Genomic DNA, 20,060 nt, shown 5'->3' with positions numbered 1-20,060 from the left:
CTTGACACACTTTAAGTAATTTGTATACTCCGTACTCGCTATGGGCTTGCTTCTAAATCTAGATTTTCGCCTTGGCTGCCGTGCCGACCCTCTTCCTGTGCACGTAACTGATGGCCTTGAACTTATCCAGCGCCTCACCCCACAGCTCGGACCTCAACAGGCCGTAGACACCCATGGTCGCACGCGGGGCGATCGTCTTGGCGAACTCGACGGCCCGCTCCCTCATCCGGTCGGGCTCGCAGACCTCGTCCACGATGCCGTCCTGCAGCGCCTCGGTGCCCGTCCATTTGTGCGCCTCGAGGAGCATCTTCCTCGCGATGCGCGGGCCCAGCTTCAGCCGCGGCAGGGCGCCGATGCCGTCAAAGTGCAACCCGAGGTTGACGGGCGGCATGCTGATGAAGCCGCGCTTGCTGTTCATGATGCGGTAGTCGCACGACAGCGCGAACGGGCAGGCCCCGCCGAACGTGTGGCCCGTGATCAGCGCGACCGTCGGGTACGGGTAGTCGACCAGCGTGGCCAGCAAGGGGTAGAAGCCGTCGGCGTTGGCGTAGATGTTCGAGTCCGACTCGTCCAGCTCGAGGCCCGTGCACCAGAACTTGTCGGAGAAGGACGAGATGATGACGGCCCCCGGCGCGTCCGGTTTCATCAGGTCGCGCTCGATGTAGCGCAGGGCGCTGATGATGGTCTGCGCGAAGGCCACGTTCAGTCGGTTCTCCGGCGGCTTTTGCATCGTGAGCACGTGCACGCCTGGCGCCGAGGCGGGAGATTCAATCGTGAGGTTGGGGAATGTTGGCGCCATGGTGACGATGTGCTCGATGGGTCAATATGGTTGATGAGCTGAATGTGCTCGATGGGCTGAGTGTGCTCGATGGGTTGAGTCTGCTCAAGGGACTCAATGGACTCAATGTGCTCCTATGGCGGACGGTTACCGACGTGATTGTTCAGACTTGTGGGAGGTCGTCATGCAGCACTCAAAATATGCTCTGGAACGGCGACGATATCCTCTGGACGGTCAAGGCGACGGCAATGTGTCCTCCAGCTTGAGTGATTCCTGCTCTGCTAGACCGAGGAAGAGATCAAGTCGACAGCTGCACCGTTTTGTCTCGCTCGTATTCCGGATATCGCCTCGGTGTTAGCAGCATATAATACACAGGGAGGAAGTTGGGGAAAGCGTCAACCTCGGCTCGAAGGGCGATGTCACGTGGGGGCACGGGGGGCTGCCTATGGCTAGCTACGGTGGATCATACGCTGCATTTCTCGACCATTTCCTCCGCTGCACCTGCCGCCGACGCTAAGAGTGAGACTAGTCTACTCTTAGTTTAGCCTCCACTTGGCCTGCTCACTTCGGCTGCGTCTCGCTCTGGCTTCATCATGCATGTCCACCACTTGATGCTCGACGTCGTTCTCAGGAATTATATTGCAGAGAGTTCCATTGTGCTCGGAAGCCGCGAGCCGGCTCAAAGCCCTGGGTCCGACGGACATTACTTCGATATTTCCCATCATGCCATGGGAAACCGAGCTTCAAAGCTCTTATTGCGAACATCTTTGACCTAAGCTTCACGCCTATGCAACCACGGCGCGTACAAAGGGCAGTGTCACCCCTCCTGCAGGGAGGCCATGTTCATGCCGGCACGGAAAGGAAATATCATTAATACTCTGCTCGTCAATGCTGCTTCTATCTGCACGCCTCTCCGTTCTCCAGCAACTTTGGCGCCAACCTTGCTTGCGGCCTTTCCCCCTTTGATCGTCCTACAATTTTGCTCAGTCACCAACAGCATGACCACAGTTTCACAAACACTCCTGGTTTGTCGATGTCCATGCGGCATCAGTGAAGGCATCAAAGCATAACACCAGGAGCGCCTGTGAGGAATTCCACTTTTGATAACGAGGGACTGAGGGTTGGCTCCTTCCATGCGCGTTAATCTGCCTGACATATGTCAACGGCGTGCTCCCCGCCCTTGATCAATCCATGACCTCTTCAAGCGTCTAACTGACCTTCAGTTAGCCGCCCGGAGCGTCACCATACAGCAGGGTTCCACTCACCTTAACGGCTCCTGGTGGTCAGGTGTGCAGGCGCTGTCGCCGTCGGACGCCCATTGGGCTCTCGCCAAACATCTGACTTTCTGAAATTGACAGAGATACGCTTGCTCTCCAAGTCTTGGATGATCTCCTCAAGCTGGCGGGCTTCTCGGCTGACTTTCTCGATGCTGGCCTGGAACCTGTTACCCTCGGCCTTCCAGCGGCCCAAGTTTTCGCGGCAGTTTCGAAGTCGTCGGTTCTTGGTGGCGATATCCTGGCATGTCTTACACATCTCGTCCGAATGTGTGACGTTGTGCTCGTCGACCAGCCTGGCCGGACAAGTCTCGCCTATGCGAGGCTGGCGAGGACAACGTTGTTTCATGTTGCCCCATCTCCAGTCTCCGCAGCTGAAGTCGGTTCTCTCGTAAAAGCACATGTTGCGTATCAGGTCACGATGTACGGTTCAAATGCACAGGTGACGACAGCCTGTCAGTTGTTTGAAACTCTGTCTGCCCCCCCACACAGGTCAGTTAAGCCTTGCTGCTTCATCAAATCGTGCTGGCATGAACCTTACTGGCGAGCTGAAATTCTTTTCTGCGGAACGACTTCGGCCCTGCCAGGTGTCTGAACCAGCAACGTTGCCGCCGAACCTTCTTTTGTTCTTGGGTGCACCCACGTCTTCCTCTGACGACTTCAGGCTTTGGTAATTGGCGCCTGAGGTGAATGTCTGCAACCTTGTTTCGATACTTGTGAAGATTCCCGGGTTGAAACACAAATTGTTCAACCAACGAACCCGGGACCACCGTCGATTGATATCTTCCCGTCTCCTCCTCGCCTATTTGCCCTGGCAAATCGACCACTTTACAACACATAATCCTTGCGACGTACGACGTGTCATTGACCATGGCCAATCGCCCGTTCACAGGCAGGACAGAAACAATTTCAATTCGGCCCAGCCTGAGCCGGAGGTCACTTGAGGCCGGGCACCTGCAGGTCTCTACCACTTCCCCGAGTCTTGCCATGCTGGTGGCAAACCAGATACGAGACATGAATACATTTTCCGCCTGCACGAGACCTTTTGGCAATGTGAGCTTGTCTTGACTCATCATAGCGGTGGGCCCACGGGCTTCATGACTTCAACCAGCAGGGTGCCTACTGGTCGACCAGTCATTGTCTGCTTCATGTCGTGTGCTTTCTGCTGAAATCGGTGCGGCGTGGCAGGATTTGAGTCGTGGATCGGAGGCCCGCCGAGGGGCGACATGGCCAGCAGTACATGTATGTATCAGGAAGGCAACAAGGAGCGCACGCAGTTCTCGGTAAGAAATCAGTCTAGTCGTGCAGATCCAATAGTGCCGGATCATGGCTTCCAGAATCGGTGCCGCCATTACCCGGGGATGTCTGGGGGTCGCAGCGAAACGAGAGCTCCAGGCTGTCGTTCAGCCGGGACTCATTAACTTCAGGAGCAGGGCTCATATTTCGGTTTGTTTCCACACGGCCCGCCGGCCGTGCAAGATCCGCGAACAAACCTTTTCCGACCAGCAGAGGTCTCGTCTTCTTCCGATCCAAACGCTCGAGTCAAGACCTGCCTTCACCTGTCCGAGGGGTTGCTGGGATGGTCAACCTGGAGCAGGGGTTTCGAGAGGGTGGACTGGCTGACTACACGGTTGGTCGACTGAGCCTTGTTGACCCTGAGCGCGGCGATGGACCGGATCCATGCACACCCAGCCGTTTGCAGCATGTAAGAGCCATAGCCAGGGTGGACATAGCTAATGGGCATTTGACACGAGAGTCCAGGGGAGGGCGGGTGGTCAGCCTTTCGTCGCCAGCATGACAAGGGTTGACCATCCTGACGACAACTGCTCACCTCGAGAAGGGAAGGTGGTGGCTGGCTGGCTGGCTGGCGAACTCTTGTCGACCGTCGGCTGCCATCACCACAAGAGCTTCTTCTATGTTCCGGCTCAACCAGCGCATCAACATTGCTGCGCGATACTTCCTGCCCGGATCGTCCAGCGTCGAAGTATAATTTTGCTTATCCGCTACCGTGTCGCCATCGCTCGGCTAGCGCATGAACCCGGTCGTCTGTTGAGCTGGCTCGACCACATTGGTGGAAATAATGTGTCATTGACACTCTTCCTGCCCGTGTCTGGAATCCTCCTCAGCAAATAACCATGTTCAGAGGATACCAAGACTTCGGCCCATACCACCAGCATGAACACAAAGCTCTGGAAGGCGCTGAGACATGTCCCCGGACAGTCATGGATGACAACCGCCATGCCCGTGTGGCCGCTGAGATCCTTCTTCGCCTGTCCGATCACTCTTTTGGGTCTGGTCCCGGTCGTTGTTCCGAGCTAGCAGGTTGAGTGGGTATGGTCCGTGTCGATATGGGTGCTGCTCTGCTGGCGACGCCCACGATGGCTCTTTCGAGTGATCCCTGTCGATTCTAACCGGCATAAACACTTTGAGGACCTCTGGATCCGAACTTTCTCCCAACTCGCAAGCAACACATCGGCCACACAATCGTCTCAGCACGAGAGGATTCTTCCACAATGCCTACGGCTTCCTTGCTCGCGGAAGGGATCTTCGCGGTCACGACTGCCTGAGATGTCTCTTGACTCGATTCCCTTGACGTAACGCAGAATCACACCTCTTTCCCGCTCCCCCTCTTCTGTAAGCCTTCGGGGCTGACGCTCTTGTCATGCTCGCTTGTGGCCAGCGGGCCTCCTTTTTAGCTCCTGCAGGATACAGACATGATACAGCCAGGAGCTGCTAGGATCAGTGCCACTAGAGGTGCCGTATCCGCCTCACTTCGTCTTCAGCACCACGAACGCCCGATCACGTCGCTGACCCGCAGAGCTAACGTAGAGTTTTGACTAGTACTCGTCTCTAGCCCATTTTTCATGCGGCAAGACGAACCCGCACCAACCTAGCTTGATCCTTGTTTGAGCCTACCGATCGATGCCACATTGCAAACGAGCGATATCTGCGGCCCGATCCATGTTGTCCTCGACGGAGACCTTCCAGGCTTTCCGCTGCCGAGCACATTCGACACGACGTGTTCGACGAGGATGAGCTCGTTTCGCAGCAACTCTCTGTCATGATGCGGCTCTGCGGCGAAACAACTACCCGGCAGCGTCGTAGCTACGCTTGCTGCCTGACAGCGGTGGCTCCAGGATTGACTGGAAGACGGCAGTCGCGGGCTTCAGCTTCACCACGTTAAAGTGGTCCTGCTGGTCTCCAGCATAGACGTCCTGTCTATGGACTATCTACTCAGACTGTGCAAAGTGTAGGCTTAAACGGCAGGTCATGGAAGGTATCTGACGATAGAGATCCAAAGGGGCGCCCAATGTGCATTATAAAAAGCTCCCTATACCATTGACGTGCTGCAGAAACGAACGTCCTCGATTCCAACAGGAACAGACAGCTCACAGGGCTACGACATCAGCTTTGCGCATATCTATCCAGCAAGGCACGCTTTGCTCTTGTCCTTTGTTACGGCAGACGCAGGTACCGTGGTGCGGTGCACAACGCCCAACACCCCCTGAGGCCGCAATGACCATAGAACAAGATGCAGGTGGTCGTGGAGGAAATCCATCTTACGGGAGATGATGATACGAAAGCCGGTGCTGTGGCACGCTACCGGACATCCACCCTGTCACACCCGCTTCCAGGCTTGATGACTATGCTCTCACACTGGTTGTGGTGGTGTCGGTCCGAGACTGATTGGCGGGACGCGCTGGAGTGAGTTGTATTGGACTGGATTGGATTGAAGAGTTGGGCGGTATTCTAGCTCGAACCCAGCACGTCCTGGAGCAGGAACATATAGACCACGCGAGCACTGGCGGTTGGCAGTCATGGTGCAAGGACTGAGGTAACAAGGGTGGCCACGACGCGAGGCGTGAGCCGTTCTGTCACAAGAAGCTGTGATTCAAGCCCACTACTGTCCTCTTCGATCGTCTCTGTCTGGTCTCTGGGCCCACACACATATGTACGCAACAAACAGCTTCCTCCACATTCACTGATACATATACCCATCAGCCGCTTGCCGTCGTGATGCTGATTACTTCCTGGCCAGAGTCTTGTGCAAGACATGCTCCTTCATGCCCAGACCCGCGACGGCGGCCAAGACAGCCAGACCCAGGCCCGAGATGAAGGCACCCCTCAGAGCATGCATGTAGATGGCCATGACGACACCCTTGTCCCAGCCGTCGGGAAGATGCTTGATGCCCTCCAGACTGTCCTTGAGGCGGCGGATGACGCGCTCACTGCCCTCCAGGCCGCCGTACTCGGCGCGCAGCTCCTTGGTCAGGATGTTCTGAAAGACGGCGCCGGCGACGGTGATGCCGATGGTGGAGCCCGTGGAGCGAAAGGCGTACGACGCGGCGGTGATGACGGCCTGGTGCTCGTGGGCGACGCTGGAAATCATGCCGACGAGCGTGACGGTCAGCATGCCGCCGTACGCGAAGCCCAGGGGAACGGGGAAGACAAAGGTCATCCAGGCCGGGGTGGCGAGGCCAAAGGTGCAGATCAGCGCCGCGCCCACGACGAAGACGACCATGACGCCCACCATCTGCAGGTAGTAGCGGCCCGTGGCGCGCATGGCGAGCCCGCTGAGCAGACTGCCGGCCGAGGTGGCGGCCGCGAGGGGCACGACGCGCAGTCCCGCCGACGTGGCCGACAGGCCCCGGATCTGCAGGTACAGCGGCACGTAGTAGATGGCCAGGAACGCCGACATGGTGCCGAACCAGTTGGCCAGGCAGGCGGCGAGCACGGTGCGCGTGCGTCCGATCAGCGCCACGGGCAGGATCGGCTCGGGTACCCAACCGGGGAGGTGCGATTCCACATGGATGAACACGCCCAGCGTCACGGCCGAGAGGGCCAGCGAGGCGATCACGAGCGGGTGCGTCCAGGGGAGTTGGTTCCCGCCCGTGTTGAGGCCCAGGAGGAGCAGGACCAGGCTGGCGACCAGAAAGCCGCTGCCGAGGAAGTCGATCCGCGCGAGCGCCGGCTTTGCATTGGCAGTGGCACTGCCGTTCCCGTTGCCATTGAAGACAGCTCCATCTTGTCGATGTGCCTGGCCATGCTCCTGAACATTGATGTCCACCAGGAAAAACACCAACACCGTGCTCACGACGATAAACGGCACCTGGAGTAGAAAGGCCCAGCGCCACGAAAGTCGGTCCGAGAGCACACCCCCGACTGGACCCCCCAGGCCCATGCCCAGCCCGTACACCAGGTTGCCGTACCCCTGCCACAGACCGCGTCTGCGCAGGGGGATCAGATCCGACGTGATGTAGGTGGTGATGCAGGTGAGGCCGCCGCCACCGATTCCGGCGATGACGCGCCCGGCGATGATGGTGCCCGCGTTGGGCGCCAGGCCGCACACCAGCGTGCCGGCGCCGAAGAAGACGTTGCTGAACAGCAGACCCCACCGGCGCGAGAAGATGTCGGTCAGCTTGCCGCTCAGCGGCTGGCACGCCGCGTTGGCGATCAGGTAGCCTGTCGCCAGCCAGGAGAGGAGAGACAGCGAGTCGAAGGAGCTGGAGATGGGCGCCGTCAGCGTCGCCACGATGGTCGTGTCCAGCGCGGCGAAGAAGACGCCGATCCACGTCGACGCCATGATGGCGACGAGTTTGTTCGTCGAGGGCGGGTGTGCGTGATCATTGTTGGCGGCGTCGTCGTCGCCGTCGTTATCATTGTCTTCTGCAGTGGTGTCGTCAGGTTGGGCGTTTCCCACACGCACGACTGTGCCGGTATGGTTGTTTTGCGCGCTGAGCAGAGGGTCGGTTTCGCTGGGCGAGTTGTCGTCGGGCGTGCTGCCTATCGTGTAGGCCATTTGGGGCTAGAGATGGTGTTCCTCAAGGACTGATGATCTCAGATTTGTACACAGTATTCAGTTTGCAGTCACAGGCAGTCAGTCGGTCAGTCACAGCCACGGTGGTACACCAGGAGTGCATGAAGCTCGACGGGCCTGGAACTGACAACGTTCAGAGACTGTACTTTGTGGATGTATGTATGATGCTTCAAATGATATGTGTGTTTGTGTGGGAGAGTATCGGACTCACTTCGATCAAGCTGCGAGTAAGTACACAAGTCGGTCAGGTACTGTAGGTGTAATATCCAAATGAAGCTCGGGTGTTCGTCGTTGCGCCAGCGATCTGCGATGTGGAGATTCGTCCACTGACTTACTCTCTGCGCGCACTTTTCGAATTGTACAGTATGTAAAGTACGAGGTATCTACATGCCAGGGCCGCTCATTGGTTGAAGACGATTAAATTTTCAAGCAAAAGGCCGCCAGCCGGGTTTGTCCGATGCAGAAGTTCAAATGGAAGATAAGGACAGTGACGCAGGGCTTGAATCAGCGAGACTGAAGCACTCGTACAGAAAGTCATGGTTACCTATGGTACAGTATTAGGCCCGCTCAGAGCTACTGTGTATACCTAGTAGACAGCAAGAACAGGTTCTTCCCCGAGGTCGTCCTTCGTATCCATCAGTCCCTCAGGGCCTCAATGTCTACGACCTCCTTGACGGCCTCGGTCGTCAGAACATACGGGCTGTCCTCCTGCACACTGACACTGTCCTCAATCCGGACGCCCATATTCCTGAAATGCTTGGGCCAGCGCTCGTCATCTGGGACGTAGATGCCGGGCTCAACGGTAATACAGTGGCCTTCTTGCAGGGTCACCTTCCTGCTGTATCCGACCGTGTCGTGGACGTCCATCCCGATATAATGGCCCAGATGATGGGGGAATAGCTTCTCGATCGCCTTGGAGGACATGTCGAAGCCGATCTGTTTCAGCTCCTTCGAGAGATATTCCTCGGCGATGTTGTGCAGTCTGTCCAGGGACATGTTCGCGCTGCCGCGACAGAGCGAGATCAACGTCCTTTGCACCGTGAGCACGGCTTGGTAGAGATCTTTCTGGGCGGCGCCGAACTTCCCTCCAACGGGCCAGGTTCTGGTGATGTCGGCAATGTAGCCACCATATTTGCCGCCTCCGTCCACCAGAACCAGCTCGTCGTCCCGGAGAACGTCATCATTGCGCACGTAGTGGATGCTCAGTGCATTTCCCCCTCCAGCCACGACGGGCTCAAATGCCCCGGTGTCACATCCGTTCGCGACGAAGCGGTATCTGAGATACGCATCGAGCTGCTTCTCCCGCGTCCATACTTTTCTCATCACGTCAGTGTGTGCTCGCCCGGATGCCCTGCCGGCGTGTCGCATCAGCTCTATCTCGGCCTGGCTCTTGAAAGCTCGTAGATCGTTCATCAGTGGCCGCAGCCGATGCAGCTTTTTAGGCTCGATAGCATCGGCGAACTCGGTTGTCCTGCGCGCTGCGCCGAACAGAAAGCGCCTCAGAACGGACTGGTTCGGGTCCGGATTCGTGATGTCGGTGTAGACCTGGGACGCCTCGCCCACCAGCTCCGGCAGGATCTTCTTCAGCTTGGAGACATCCCCAGTCTCATCGGCGTTGAAGACATCTCTTGCCGCGTCTGTGCCTGATCTTGCGCCATCCCAGATCTCGGCCTTGGGGTCCTTCTCCCGCACGAAGAGGTGAAATGTATGGTCCGTGCCTGTCGCGTCTTTGCCAATGACCGCGAGTGCCTCGGGCTCGTTGAAGCCGGTCAGGTAGAGGAAGTCGGGGTCTTGGTGGAACTCGTAGAAGACACTGCCGGAGCGGAACTGGATGTCGGAGGCGGCGACAATTGCGATGGCCTTGTCGGGCAATTTGGCTGCCAGTTTCGTCCGTCGATCCGCATACTCCTGGGCGCTGATGCCGGGCGTCAGCTCCCCAGGTCGGAGGAGGTGCGGATGAGTCTCATGGACAGGTTGTCCGAAGGATAGATCGGCGGCATCTACCGTGACGGTGTTGTAGTGACGCCGCCATGGTCGCGTGCGGCGGATCGAGGGCGGCGCACATGATGGTCTGAGAACATTATCAGTACACTTGAGCGTCTGCCATAATGTCCTCCGCATCGACATGCTCTAGGGCGATGTCGGCGACGGCGAAAAAGTGACACGAGGGTTGCTGAATGATCAACTCATCCTTGAACTCTCTGTTGCAGGGTTGGAAGCAATGCCAATTGACGCACTTCTCCACGGCTCGCCTGGACTTTCCTGGTTCGAGCCTTGGACCACTCGCGCCCTGTGAATTTGATATATGCTTGTTGGCAGTGAGTGACTCATTTGAGGACTGATATCCTGTCAATATCCTCTGCGAGTGGCATGAAATACTTTTCTGAAGCTCAGTGAGTTACGATACGAGTTGGTCGAGGAAAAAGCGCTGCAATCATGGTTCGCAACCTGGAGTACCCAAAGAAACCACAGAATACTGTGAAGCGCTACGATAGTCGAGGTAAGAAGCACCACCGTCGACCAAGAACTGTCTCGTCATTAAACCGTGTAGGAACATATGACCTGGGAGCCATTCACTCCATCATCAACACCACCTCAGTTCTTCATGTCTCATTTGCCCCGAGCCCTGACGAGCCGTTCCCGGCCATCCTACCCATGATCGGGGTCATGGGCTCCTTCGACTATCCGTCCTCGGGCATTGACGAGCCTCTAGACTGCTACCTCCATGGCTATGTCAGTTCCAGGATTATGCGCCTGGCACGAGCCTCGGACAAAGGGCTGCCGCTTTGTGTTGCCGCCACCAAGGTCGATGGCTTGGTGCTGTCGTTGACTCCAAACTCACATAGTTACAACTACCGCTCAGCCGTTCTGCAAGGGTATGCCAAGCCTGTGGAAAGCGACGAGGAGAAATTGTACGCCATGCGCCTGATCACCAACAAGGTCGTGGATGGCCGTTGGGAGAACACTCGCGTTCCGCCTGATAACGTGGAAATGACTTCAACCACCATTCTGAGGGTCAAGGTTGAGACAGGCAGTGGAAAGATCCGCCAAGGAGGTCCTCATGATGAGGCCAAGGATGAGAAAAGAGACGATATCACCGAGAAAGTCTGGACGGGCGTCGTGCCGGTGTATGAGGCCTTTGACACGCCAATACCGAGTACCACCAACAAGGTGAAGCAGGTGCCATCGTACCTGGATGCATACGTGTCGCAGACAAACAGTGGGAATCGGCAAGCTGCCCTTGATGCTGTGAACGAGCCATGAGAAGGATTTCGACAGGTGCTCGTCCCAGGGGCAATTCCCCGTGCAAGGGCATCGCCCTGAATCCGTCGTTGCGCTATTGGTGGTGTCCGCGATCCAATGCTTTCCATGTCGATAAGGTCAGAGGTGGAACTGTGTGGCAGTTTAAGGCAGATGAACAACGCATGAATTGTTCCAGCGAAACGTGGGCCTTTCTGCCCCTACATTGAGTTTCTCACGCAGAGGAACCGATCCTGCATGATTATTGTACGACCCACACACATCGCCTCGTTCTAAGGGACTTCTGTGCTATGGCGTTCATTTCATCCATGTTCATATTCAATCTTGACAAGAGGATGTCCATTGCTGCAAATAGTTTACTTCATCAATCAGCTGCACCCAGCAATGAGCAACACAGAACAAGCTGCTCGGTGAAGGCGCTGTCGAAGGAGTCGCCGCCGTTGAGAGATACATTGCTCATATCTCGTAGTGCCTTTGGGAACAATCCTGCACAATACGCCGCAAGAATAGGGTCCTCCGTGATGATCCAGGGAGTCGAGAATGAACCAACCTACTATGTGTACGGAGTACAGCGGAAATGGACCTGGCGAACGTGGCCTTGATCAGGTCGTGGCGGTTGCTCGGCCAACCCACCGTAAATAGTGAACCCCCAGGCTCTGGACAGCATCTCCGCCCAGGACCGCCCCGACAGAACACCACGGCCGATACTCCGTAGTCTCCACATCTATTCATGAACTCAGATCCTCGAAGGCTGATATGAAGGTTCTGCAACACCAACGTCGATTGCATGCCGAAGCCCCGTCGTGAGTCCGCGGCAAGGGCCGATACACGTCCCGCATTCAACAGGCCGCCGAACGCGCGTGCAGCACCAGCACCAGCAGCGCATCCTTTCCTCAGCGATGACGACGAACCGCGTACGCCGAGAAGAGCCCCGAAGGAAAAGGCAAAAGCTTCACCGGTGCCATCGCCATCCCCGGAGAAAAGACCTCGCAGAGCCAGCGATCGACACCGGAGCGCAAGCGACGCGCGCGGGGATCCCAGGCGGCACAGGGAAAAGGAGCGAGATAGAGCAAAGTACAGCTCGGGAACATCGACGAACAGCGGCACTCAGCTTTTGAGTAGCGCGGCATTGGCAAAGCTGAATGCTCACAACGAGCGAACCGAGTTCGAGGAGAAGTACGTAGAACGCAAACGCAGAGAGAGGAGACAGAAGGAATACAAGAAGCTCAAGGCAGCCGACGCATCTCCGAGGCGGAAAGCCAGACACAAGAATCGGAATGTCAGTGGTGCCATCTTGGAGGAGGGAAGGGGTGGTCGAAAGCACGGACGACCGCATGGACGCGGTGGCGGCTACGAAAAGGAGTATGAGGCGCGTCGGCGATCAGAGAGCGACGCTGGACGGCGCAAGAAGAAGATCTGGTTGCTGTTAGGTCTGATCGCGTTATTGCTGATAATTTTCATTCCTGTCGGCGTGGTGGTGAGCAACAACAGCAAGAAGTCAAGCGGTGGATCGTCCTCATCTTCCGCCTCCTCGGGGGACACCTCATCCGACCCAAAGAATGACTGTGACTCAAGCTCGGTCCCAGCAAGCGCAAAAGGCACCTATACTGATATCTCTACCTGGATGGACACGGCCGACTTCAATTGTACGTACACGGCCGAGACAGTCGGAGGGCTGTCGGTCATGGGTCTCAACTCGGACTGGGATGACTCGACCAAGGCCAACGACAACGTCCCAGCACTGAATGAGAAGTGGGACTACGGAAATATGCCCATACGAGGCGTGAATATTGGTGGATGGCTGTCGTTGGAACCATTCATCACACCGTCCATGTTCGACTATCCCGCCTCTGCTGGTGTTGTTGATGAATGGACCTTGACGCAGAAGCTCGGACCAGCAGCACAGCGTGTACTTGAAACACATTATTCCACATTCATCACGAAGCAGAGCTTTGTCGACATCAAGAACGCCGGCCTGGACCATGTGAGGATCCCATACCCCTACTGGGCTGTCAACACGTATCCCGGTGATCCATATGTACCACAAGTTGCCTGGCGGTACCTGCTGAGAGCAATCGAGTACTGCCGTCAAAATGGCCTGAGAGTCAATCTCGATTTGCATTCTGTCCCTGGCAGTCAGAACGGCTGGGCTCACAGCGGTCACCAAGGCGACATAGGTTGGATTTTGGGCCCTGATGGAGCCACGAATGCTCAGAGATCATTGGACATACACAACCAGCTTTCTTCATTCTTCGCGCAGGATCGGTACAAGAACGTGGTCACCATTTATGGCCTTGTCAACGAGCCAAAGATGTTGGTTATCCCCCCTCAATCTGTATTGGACTGGAACCAGCAAGCCATCAAGATCGTCCGAGGCAACGGCATTGATCAACATATTGTCTTCGGGGACGGCTTCCTCAGCCTTGACAGCTGGGACGACATGTTCCATGGTGTTGACGACAAACTGGTCATGGACACTCATCAGTACCAGATCTTCAACACTGGTCAGCTCAAATTAAAGCATCAAGACAAGATCAACCTTGCATGCTCTGGCTGGACAGGGCTAATGGTTGCAGCCAACAATCCTTCGACCGGATGGGGGCCGATCCTGGACGGCGAGTGGTCCCAGGCGGACACAGACTGCACACCGAATCTGAACAACGTCGGAGTTGGCTCCAGATGGGCGGGCACTCTCGACACAGGTGACCCTGAAACCTCGGTCTTGACACCAACCTGTGCTGAGCCTCCGTGTTCTTGCGCCCAAGCAAACGCAGACCCCAGCACATACTCCGACTCGTACAAGCAATTCTTGCAGATGTACGCCGAAGCTCAAATGCACAGCTTCGAACAAGCATGGGGCTGGTTCTATTGGACTTGGAGGACTGAAAACGCTGTACAATGGAGTTATATGCTGGGTTTGAAGGCTGGGATTCTCCCTGAAAAGGCATACTCGCCGTCATTCAAATGTGACTCGGATGTGCCTGATTTTAGCGATTTGCCTGAAAGCTATTGATCTTGCTGGTCTGGACATGTATGCATTGCGAGGGAGTTGAGACAGGATCGTGCGGCTGGGCCGACATAACGGGAGTTGAGGATGGTACAAAGGTTACGAGGATAATGTCGAGCGATGAATGAACATACCCACAGTAGACTTGCACTTACCTGCTCTGAAAACCTTGCTCTCCTTCGTCCTACAAGGTTCGAAAGCTGGAGGACTCCTTCCAGACGAAGCTCGTTCTGGACAAGCACCAGCCATAGAAAGACTGATGGTGACCGAGAGTCAGCTCCTTCTGTACCTGCAAGAGAGACTTTGCTCTCCTCATTTCCCCTTCACAACAAATCTCTGTTCATCCTCAGAGTCGTCTCTAACCAGCTTCATGTAGCTTTCACTACCTTTTATTCACTGTATCGCTTTGCCCAGACCATCAACGCTCTGCCTCAGTGGTCTCGGTCTGCTTCACCACTCGTCCGTCTATCACCAAGGCATATCTGTATGTTACTTGTGCCTTGTCACTATCTTGCAAGACCCACAAAGGTGCTATAAAATCTCTCACCTTCGATAATCGTTTCCTCCCTGCTATCGCCATAGTAACGACGTCACCATCATAGCGCACAGGACAAACACTTCAGGCAACATTAAGTGACACCTGCTTCACTACCACGCCGGCTTTGAACTCCATGGCGGATCAACGTCCCTTTGATCCAGGTGGCCCACGTATTTGTATCGACCTGACGGACGAAGATGATGAGCCAGATGTGTCCCTTCTCGAGCCCGTCCCCAATGGGTCCCACAGCCGTGGCAATTCTGGAGTGCCAGATGCCTCTCGGTATCGTGCGTCGACGTTTCCCTACCCAAGCAACCAAGGATTCGGACACAGCCAGAATCCCCAAATGATCTGGGGGCGTCCAGTGCAGGTGATTAGCAATGGCTCGCTGTTGCCGTATAGCCTTCAAGCAGGGCCATACTATCGACAGCCATACAATCTTACTACCGACCTGCCGTACGGTGGTCGAGTCCCTGACTGGGTCGTAACTCCACATCATCAAGTGATAACAAGCCACCAAAACAATATTTCTGCAGCTGCTCATCCGTATTGGGATCCAAGTCTTGTCCGTGGTCCTTGCGACTTACCAGAACGACCACCAATTCGCAAAGACTTCACTTATCGGGGTGCCACATCTTGCAAGACAACTCCACAAGGAAAGATTCTCACTTCACCAGTCGAGAAGCGGCAGGAGAACTTACCGCCATCTTCAACCACGAGCGCCGCACTGTTGAAAGCACCCATTAACGCGCCACCGCAGCAAGATGGATTGTTATCATCCGCACCTCAAGCGCTTGAGGTCGGCACTGCTGGAAACAGCTTGCCGCGATCAGCGTCGCGGCCCCGCACTGTATCTGAAGGGCAGACAACGTCGTCGAAAGTGGTATCCATGCAGACACCGCTAAATGATCAAGACGGAACTTCCCAAGGAAAGCTGGTTGTGAAGTTGGCCAACTCGAATGTCATAACCGACGTCTCTGTCCATCAAGTGTTTGAGGAGGAGCAATGTGACAAGATACTGTGGCTGGCTCTTCACGGTGTCCCAAGTCGCGCGATTGGGTGGCTGATTGATATCCGAAGACCTGCATACATGAGCAGGCCGACACTTGTGGCTGGCGTCGATAGGTTGATAAAGCACTTCATCCCCGAGCTCGCGGAGGGTCAGGATCATGCCGAGGAGCCCGACGCTTTGGTTGATCGGCTCCTACAACGAGGAGACGACTTGGACTGGAGCGGGCCATACCTGCTTCGGCGAGCCATTGACTTCACATTCATTCCTAAGGGGGATGTTGATCGCGCGAGGAAGGAGCGTCAAAACAATGCTAGAGAGCGCCTGGCGCGCCAGAAATGGTTATTCCAGCATGAAGAGGATCCAGCAGAGGGTGCAATCCAGCAGAGGAATCAAAAGGCAGCGTTGGCGTTACGAGGTCTGGCCAGAGATGCAAATGAGAGAGAGGCGGCCATGCAGAGATTCGGGTATCGTGAAGGTAGCCATGAAGCTGAGAGGCCACTCATGAAGAAATGGCTGCTCAAAATCCGTGAACTTGGCAAGCTGCCCGATCACGTGGATGAGCGTGGGATCGCAGCGTGTGATGACCAGTCGCGTGTCGAACATGTTTTAAACGCTCCAGCAACGATGACAGCCTGATCTTCGTGATGGTGGGAAGTGGCCCCTTCACCGAAACACAGATTGGTCATGAGCGGCACCACCTGTTGATGGATTTGAAACATCATGGTTGGAAGTGTTTGGATATCGAAAGCGTCCTTCAAAGTCGGCTTGTAGTAGAGCTGTATCATAGGGGAATGTCACGGAAGCATACCTAGGTAGTACTCAGATTGCTGTAAGCGACTTGGAGTAGATAACATGATGACGGAGACGCTGTGAAGCTCGATCCCGGGGGAATGAACGGAGGTGAAATGAAATCGAACTTGACATGTCCTTTGGGTAGGCGTGCAAACACATTGTCTTTAGATTTAGCTTCCAGCATTTCGACAATCGAGTGCTCTTCTGGCAATCTAATTGGCCGACTTCGGGCGTTAGGCGTCGATACTTATTGTATGCATCCTCGCATCCCACCTTGCTCATCGTTTGATTATCGAGGCACGAGAATAAAAGAACCAAGCGACAAGCCGCGTTCAACGGGCCATCTCATCATGTTGTAATTCCAGCTCGCTGTCAGCAAAGTAATCTCCACCCCGCCACTGACTGTGCCATGTCTTCTCCTGCCTCATCTTCATCGAGGGTCGTCCCTGGGTCTAGTCCCCGACCGCGCTCCTCTCAAAGTACGCCCCAACATGCAGATCCTGGCGCCACTCCTTCATCCAATGTGGCACCCGAGAAAGACGACTCGAGCGACGATGGCGGGAGCGACGACGACAACACCAACGCGGAGGGAGATCTGCCCATGAGCATGACCGGCAGCGTCATGTTGACCAATCTACCCAAGGATGCAAGCCAGGCGCTCAGGGAGATTGAAGCGATTGATGACCGAAAAGGTATGCGAAAATAAAACATATGTTATCTTGTGCCCCGTCCACTATCACTTCAATTCACTTCAACTCACTTTCGCCCCTCGCCACACTGCACCGGGCTATTCGGTCGTTCGTCTGTATCGGTTGCTCGCTCATCCAGTGACGTCCCACCTCTCTAACAACATATTGCCTGTCTAGTCTCGGTTCGGTTCCAGGCCATCGGCAGCGCGCCGATCCTCAAACAAAAGGTCTTCAAGATCAGTGCGTCGTCGCGGTTTAGCGTCGTGTTGAATTTCCTGCGCAAGAAAGTGGGCGTCCGCGAGGGGGACGGCCTATTTTGCTATGTCAATAGCGTGTTTGCGCCGGGGTTGGACGAGGGGGTTGGGAATCTATATCGGGTATGTATTCTCGGTGTTGATGCCAATGTTAGTATCAGTATCATTATCACGCGGTCGGGTTCTAGGTTCTACTTTGCTTTGACGCACTTGGACTGGAGGAAGACTGAATGGGTGCAAGATAGCAAGAAACATTTGAAAGTCATTGGAGACTAATGCGTGATTGATTTAGTGCTTCAAAGTCGACGACCAGCTGATCGTCAGCTATTCCACGACGCCCGCTTTCGGATGACTTCCGATGACTAGCTAAGTACAGCAAGTATGCAGAAATCTGCAATGTGACTGAGTGTGCGCGCTCCCACATCGAAAATGCGACCGACCAATGTCTCGGATCTGGGGGAATATGATCTCCAACATATCTCATCGGCAAGAAGATCAAGCTTTTGGCGCGGCGACGGGCTGACTGGCCGGTGCTGCTGTGGACTCGACGGCTGCCTTGAATGCCTCCGTCACCTTCGCGTCGCTCTTGTACACATGCGCAGGACTGGGGTAGCTGCGATCGCTGACCTCATCCTTGAACTGCTTGATGGCAGTCAATCCAGCGTCCCAGATTGAACCGTACTGCTTGACGAACTTCGGCATGAAACTGTCAGGCGGTCGAACACCAAGCATGTCAATCTGCACCAGAACCTGGCCACTTGTCCTATTACCTGCGCCAATGCCGATGGTTGGGATTCTCAGAGCTTTGGTAACCTCCTCGGCGATGTCGGGTGGGACGCATTCCAACACAACGGCGAATGCACCTGCTTGTTCAACGGCCTTGGCATCTTTGAACAAGGACATTGCTTTGTCGAGGGTATTGCCTTGAACGCGGAAGCCTCCGAGGGCGTGTTGACGTTGAGGAGTCAGTCCGATGTGCGCGCACAGAGGGATGCCAGCAGTTGTGATTTTCTTGATCGCCGGCGCCATTTCTGCTCCTCCTTCTAGCTTGACACTCTGCATGCGACCTTGTTTGACCATTCGAATTGCGCTGGCAAGTGCTTGCTCGGGGCTGAGTTCGTACGATCCCATGGGGAGATCACCAACTGTGAAGGATCGGTTGACTGCCCGGCTGACGGCACGAGCGGACATGATCATCTCATCGAGAGTCACCTCGGAGGTGTCGTCCATGCCCAGTGAGACCATGGCGAGCGAGTCACCAACAAGGATCATGTCCATTCCAGCTTCTTGGGCCATCAAGGCAGACGGGAAGTTGTGTGCCGTCAACATGGTGATAGGTTTGTTCTCAGCGTACATTTTCTGGAGCGTTTGGATGGTCACGGGCTTCTGGCCTCGAGCCGCGAGCGCGGCAGATGAGGGAGCATGGGAGCTTGAGCGGATCTGTTGCCATTGTCGGGTCTGTCGTGAGGTGGCTGCACGATGTAGATCACGGAGGAGTGGTCGTGTGAGGCTGGAGACCATATTGACTGATGTCAAGGAAGCCATTGGCGTTCAGCCAGCGCCCAGTCTGGTTCTGAAATGAGATGAAGAAGGACAGAAGATGAATATCGTTTGTGCCCTGCTAAGTGACATTGCACAGAAATATAGCGGTGGCGGTGAATGAAGCTGTTTTATTCTCACGTCGTGCTGAATTCTTTATGCGTAAATCTGAGAAAGCGCGTGAGGTGAGGGTCCGTGAAGTGAAGACGAGCCTCGGTGTTGACGACTCTAGGCCGACATCCAGGGACCAGCACCTGCAGTCTTCATCCTGTTGGCTACAATAGCGTGTCTAGGCCGGATCCAGCCTAGCAGACGATGCTTGTCTGGGGCAAAACTTGGGTGCGAGGGTGCTTGCTGATGCCCCCAACGTCACTGCTGGGACTCGGTTGCCGACCGTTTGTTGCCTTTCAAACGGCCGCAATGCGCTTCCACAGTTGCCGGCTGTCCATGCCTCGGATCGTGGGTGTCCTGCAGTTTTCTGTTCATCCAACCCCCAATGCAGCTCGTCAGCCTGGTCATCGTTGAGGACGAGGCTAGACTTCCCCATCCGCGACGTTCCTTGTGAATCTCAACCGACGTGGGGGAACCCCAGTCGTTGAGCTTTGCACAGCGCCCTACAACCTACGACCGTCATTGGACATGGGCACGTCGGAAACGGGTTTGAGGGTGGCAACCACGGTGAGCACCTGATCTCTAGGTAAAGAGCAGCCATGCCTGGCAGCTTCGGAAGCACTGTCTGGCTTTTCGGTCACGGCCCCGGGCTCAGAGGCTCGGAACCTCTGGCCTACGCAGTGACTGGGAACCTGGCTGGTCCTCGTAGGTGCACCTGAACAAGCCCAATGCCCCACCACATGCTTTCATGCTATCTCCAACCAAAGAATGATACTCCTCACCAGACCAATGTCCGACTTCACTCCAAGTGACATCTAAGACCTACACCGCGGCTTCTTCTTCATTCCTCTTCTATCAACAGCTCTCACACATCTCGCGCTTCCCAACACGATCTGGTCTCTAGCGACACTTCAATTCATTAGGACTCCTTTTCTGTTGGATCCCACCCTGTCATATCTCCGACTATTCGCCTCGCGAACAAGGAAG

At 55.6% G+C, this 20,060-nt stretch overlaps 9 protein-coding genes across 9 annotated transcripts; 4 read left to right on the top strand and 5 right to left on the bottom strand.

The window, feature by feature from the left end:
• Positions 1–58: 58 nt before the first annotated feature.
• G647_00191 (uncharacterized protein) lies at positions 59–799 on the bottom strand (the record flags this gene model as incomplete). Its single annotated transcript, XM_008723594.1, has 1 exon — positions 59–799. The coding sequence occupies one exon, from the start codon at positions 797–799 to the stop codon at positions 59–61; it is 741 nt and encodes a 246-aa protein (XP_008721816.1).
• A 1,245-nt stretch (positions 800–2,044) lies between these two features.
• On the bottom strand, positions 2,045–2,455 carry G647_00190 (uncharacterized protein; the record flags this gene model as incomplete). The annotated part of the gene is made up of 1 exon (XM_008723593.1): positions 2,045–2,455. The coding sequence occupies one exon, from the start codon at positions 2,453–2,455 to the stop codon at positions 2,045–2,047; it is 411 nt and encodes a 136-aa protein (XP_008721815.1).
• Positions 2,456–6,076: 3,621 nt separating this feature from the next.
• On the bottom strand, positions 6,077–7,852 carry G647_00189 (uncharacterized protein; the record flags this gene model as incomplete). The annotated part of the gene is made up of 1 exon (XM_008723592.1): positions 6,077–7,852. One exon carries the CDS (start codon positions 7,850–7,852, stop codon positions 6,077–6,079), a length of 1,776 nt encoding a protein of 591 aa, XP_008721814.1.
• Positions 7,853–8,506: 654 nt separating this feature from the next.
• Positions 8,507–9,997, bottom strand: G647_00188 (uncharacterized protein; the record flags this gene model as incomplete). Its single annotated transcript, XM_008723591.1, has 1 exon — positions 8,507–9,997. One exon carries the CDS (start codon positions 9,995–9,997, stop codon positions 8,507–8,509), a length of 1,491 nt encoding a protein of 496 aa, XP_008721813.1.
• Positions 9,998–10,306: 309 nt separating this feature from the next.
• Positions 10,307–11,134, top strand: G647_00187 (uncharacterized protein; the record flags this gene model as incomplete). Its single annotated transcript, XM_008723590.1, has 2 exons — positions 10,307–10,370; positions 10,422–11,134. 2 exons carry the CDS (start codon positions 10,307–10,309, stop codon positions 11,132–11,134), a joined length of 777 nt encoding a protein of 258 aa, XP_008721812.1.
• A 784-nt stretch (positions 11,135–11,918) lies between these two features.
• G647_00186 (uncharacterized protein) lies at positions 11,919–14,144 on the top strand (the record flags this gene model as incomplete). Its single annotated transcript, XM_008723589.1, has 1 exon — positions 11,919–14,144. The coding sequence occupies one exon, from the start codon at positions 11,919–11,921 to the stop codon at positions 14,142–14,144; it is 2,226 nt and encodes a 741-aa protein (XP_008721811.1).
• A 665-nt stretch (positions 14,145–14,809) lies between these two features.
• On the top strand, positions 14,810–16,324 carry G647_00185 (uncharacterized protein; the record flags this gene model as incomplete). The annotated part of the gene is made up of 1 exon (XM_008723588.1): positions 14,810–16,324. The coding sequence occupies one exon, from the start codon at positions 14,810–14,812 to the stop codon at positions 16,322–16,324; it is 1,515 nt and encodes a 504-aa protein (XP_008721810.1).
• A 565-nt stretch (positions 16,325–16,889) lies between these two features.
• Positions 16,890–17,699, top strand: G647_00184 (uncharacterized protein; the record flags this gene model as incomplete). Its single annotated transcript, XM_008723587.1, has 2 exons — positions 16,890–17,172; positions 17,347–17,699. The coding sequence occupies 2 exons, from the start codon at positions 16,890–16,892 to the stop codon at positions 17,697–17,699; spliced, it is 636 nt and encodes a 211-aa protein (XP_008721809.1).
• A 219-nt stretch (positions 17,700–17,918) lies between these two features.
• G647_00183 (3-methyl-2-oxobutanoate hydroxymethyltransferase) lies at positions 17,919–18,944 on the bottom strand (the record flags this gene model as incomplete). The annotated part of the gene is made up of 1 exon (XM_008723586.1): positions 17,919–18,944. One exon carries the CDS (start codon positions 18,942–18,944, stop codon positions 17,919–17,921), a length of 1,026 nt encoding a protein of 341 aa, XP_008721808.1.
• Between the last annotated feature and the right edge of the window lie 1,116 nt (positions 18,945–20,060).

Source organism: Cladophialophora carrionii (genome assembly GCF_000365165.1).
Source record: "Cladophialophora carrionii CBS 160.54 unplaced genomic scaffold supercont1.1, whole genome shotgun sequence".
In the NCBI taxonomy this organism is placed as follows: domain Eukaryota; kingdom Fungi; phylum Ascomycota; class Eurotiomycetes; order Chaetothyriales; family Herpotrichiellaceae; genus Cladophialophora; species Cladophialophora carrionii.
The sequence above is the reverse complement of the archived record's forward strand: the minus strand, read 5'-3'. Positions and strand labels throughout refer to the sequence as shown.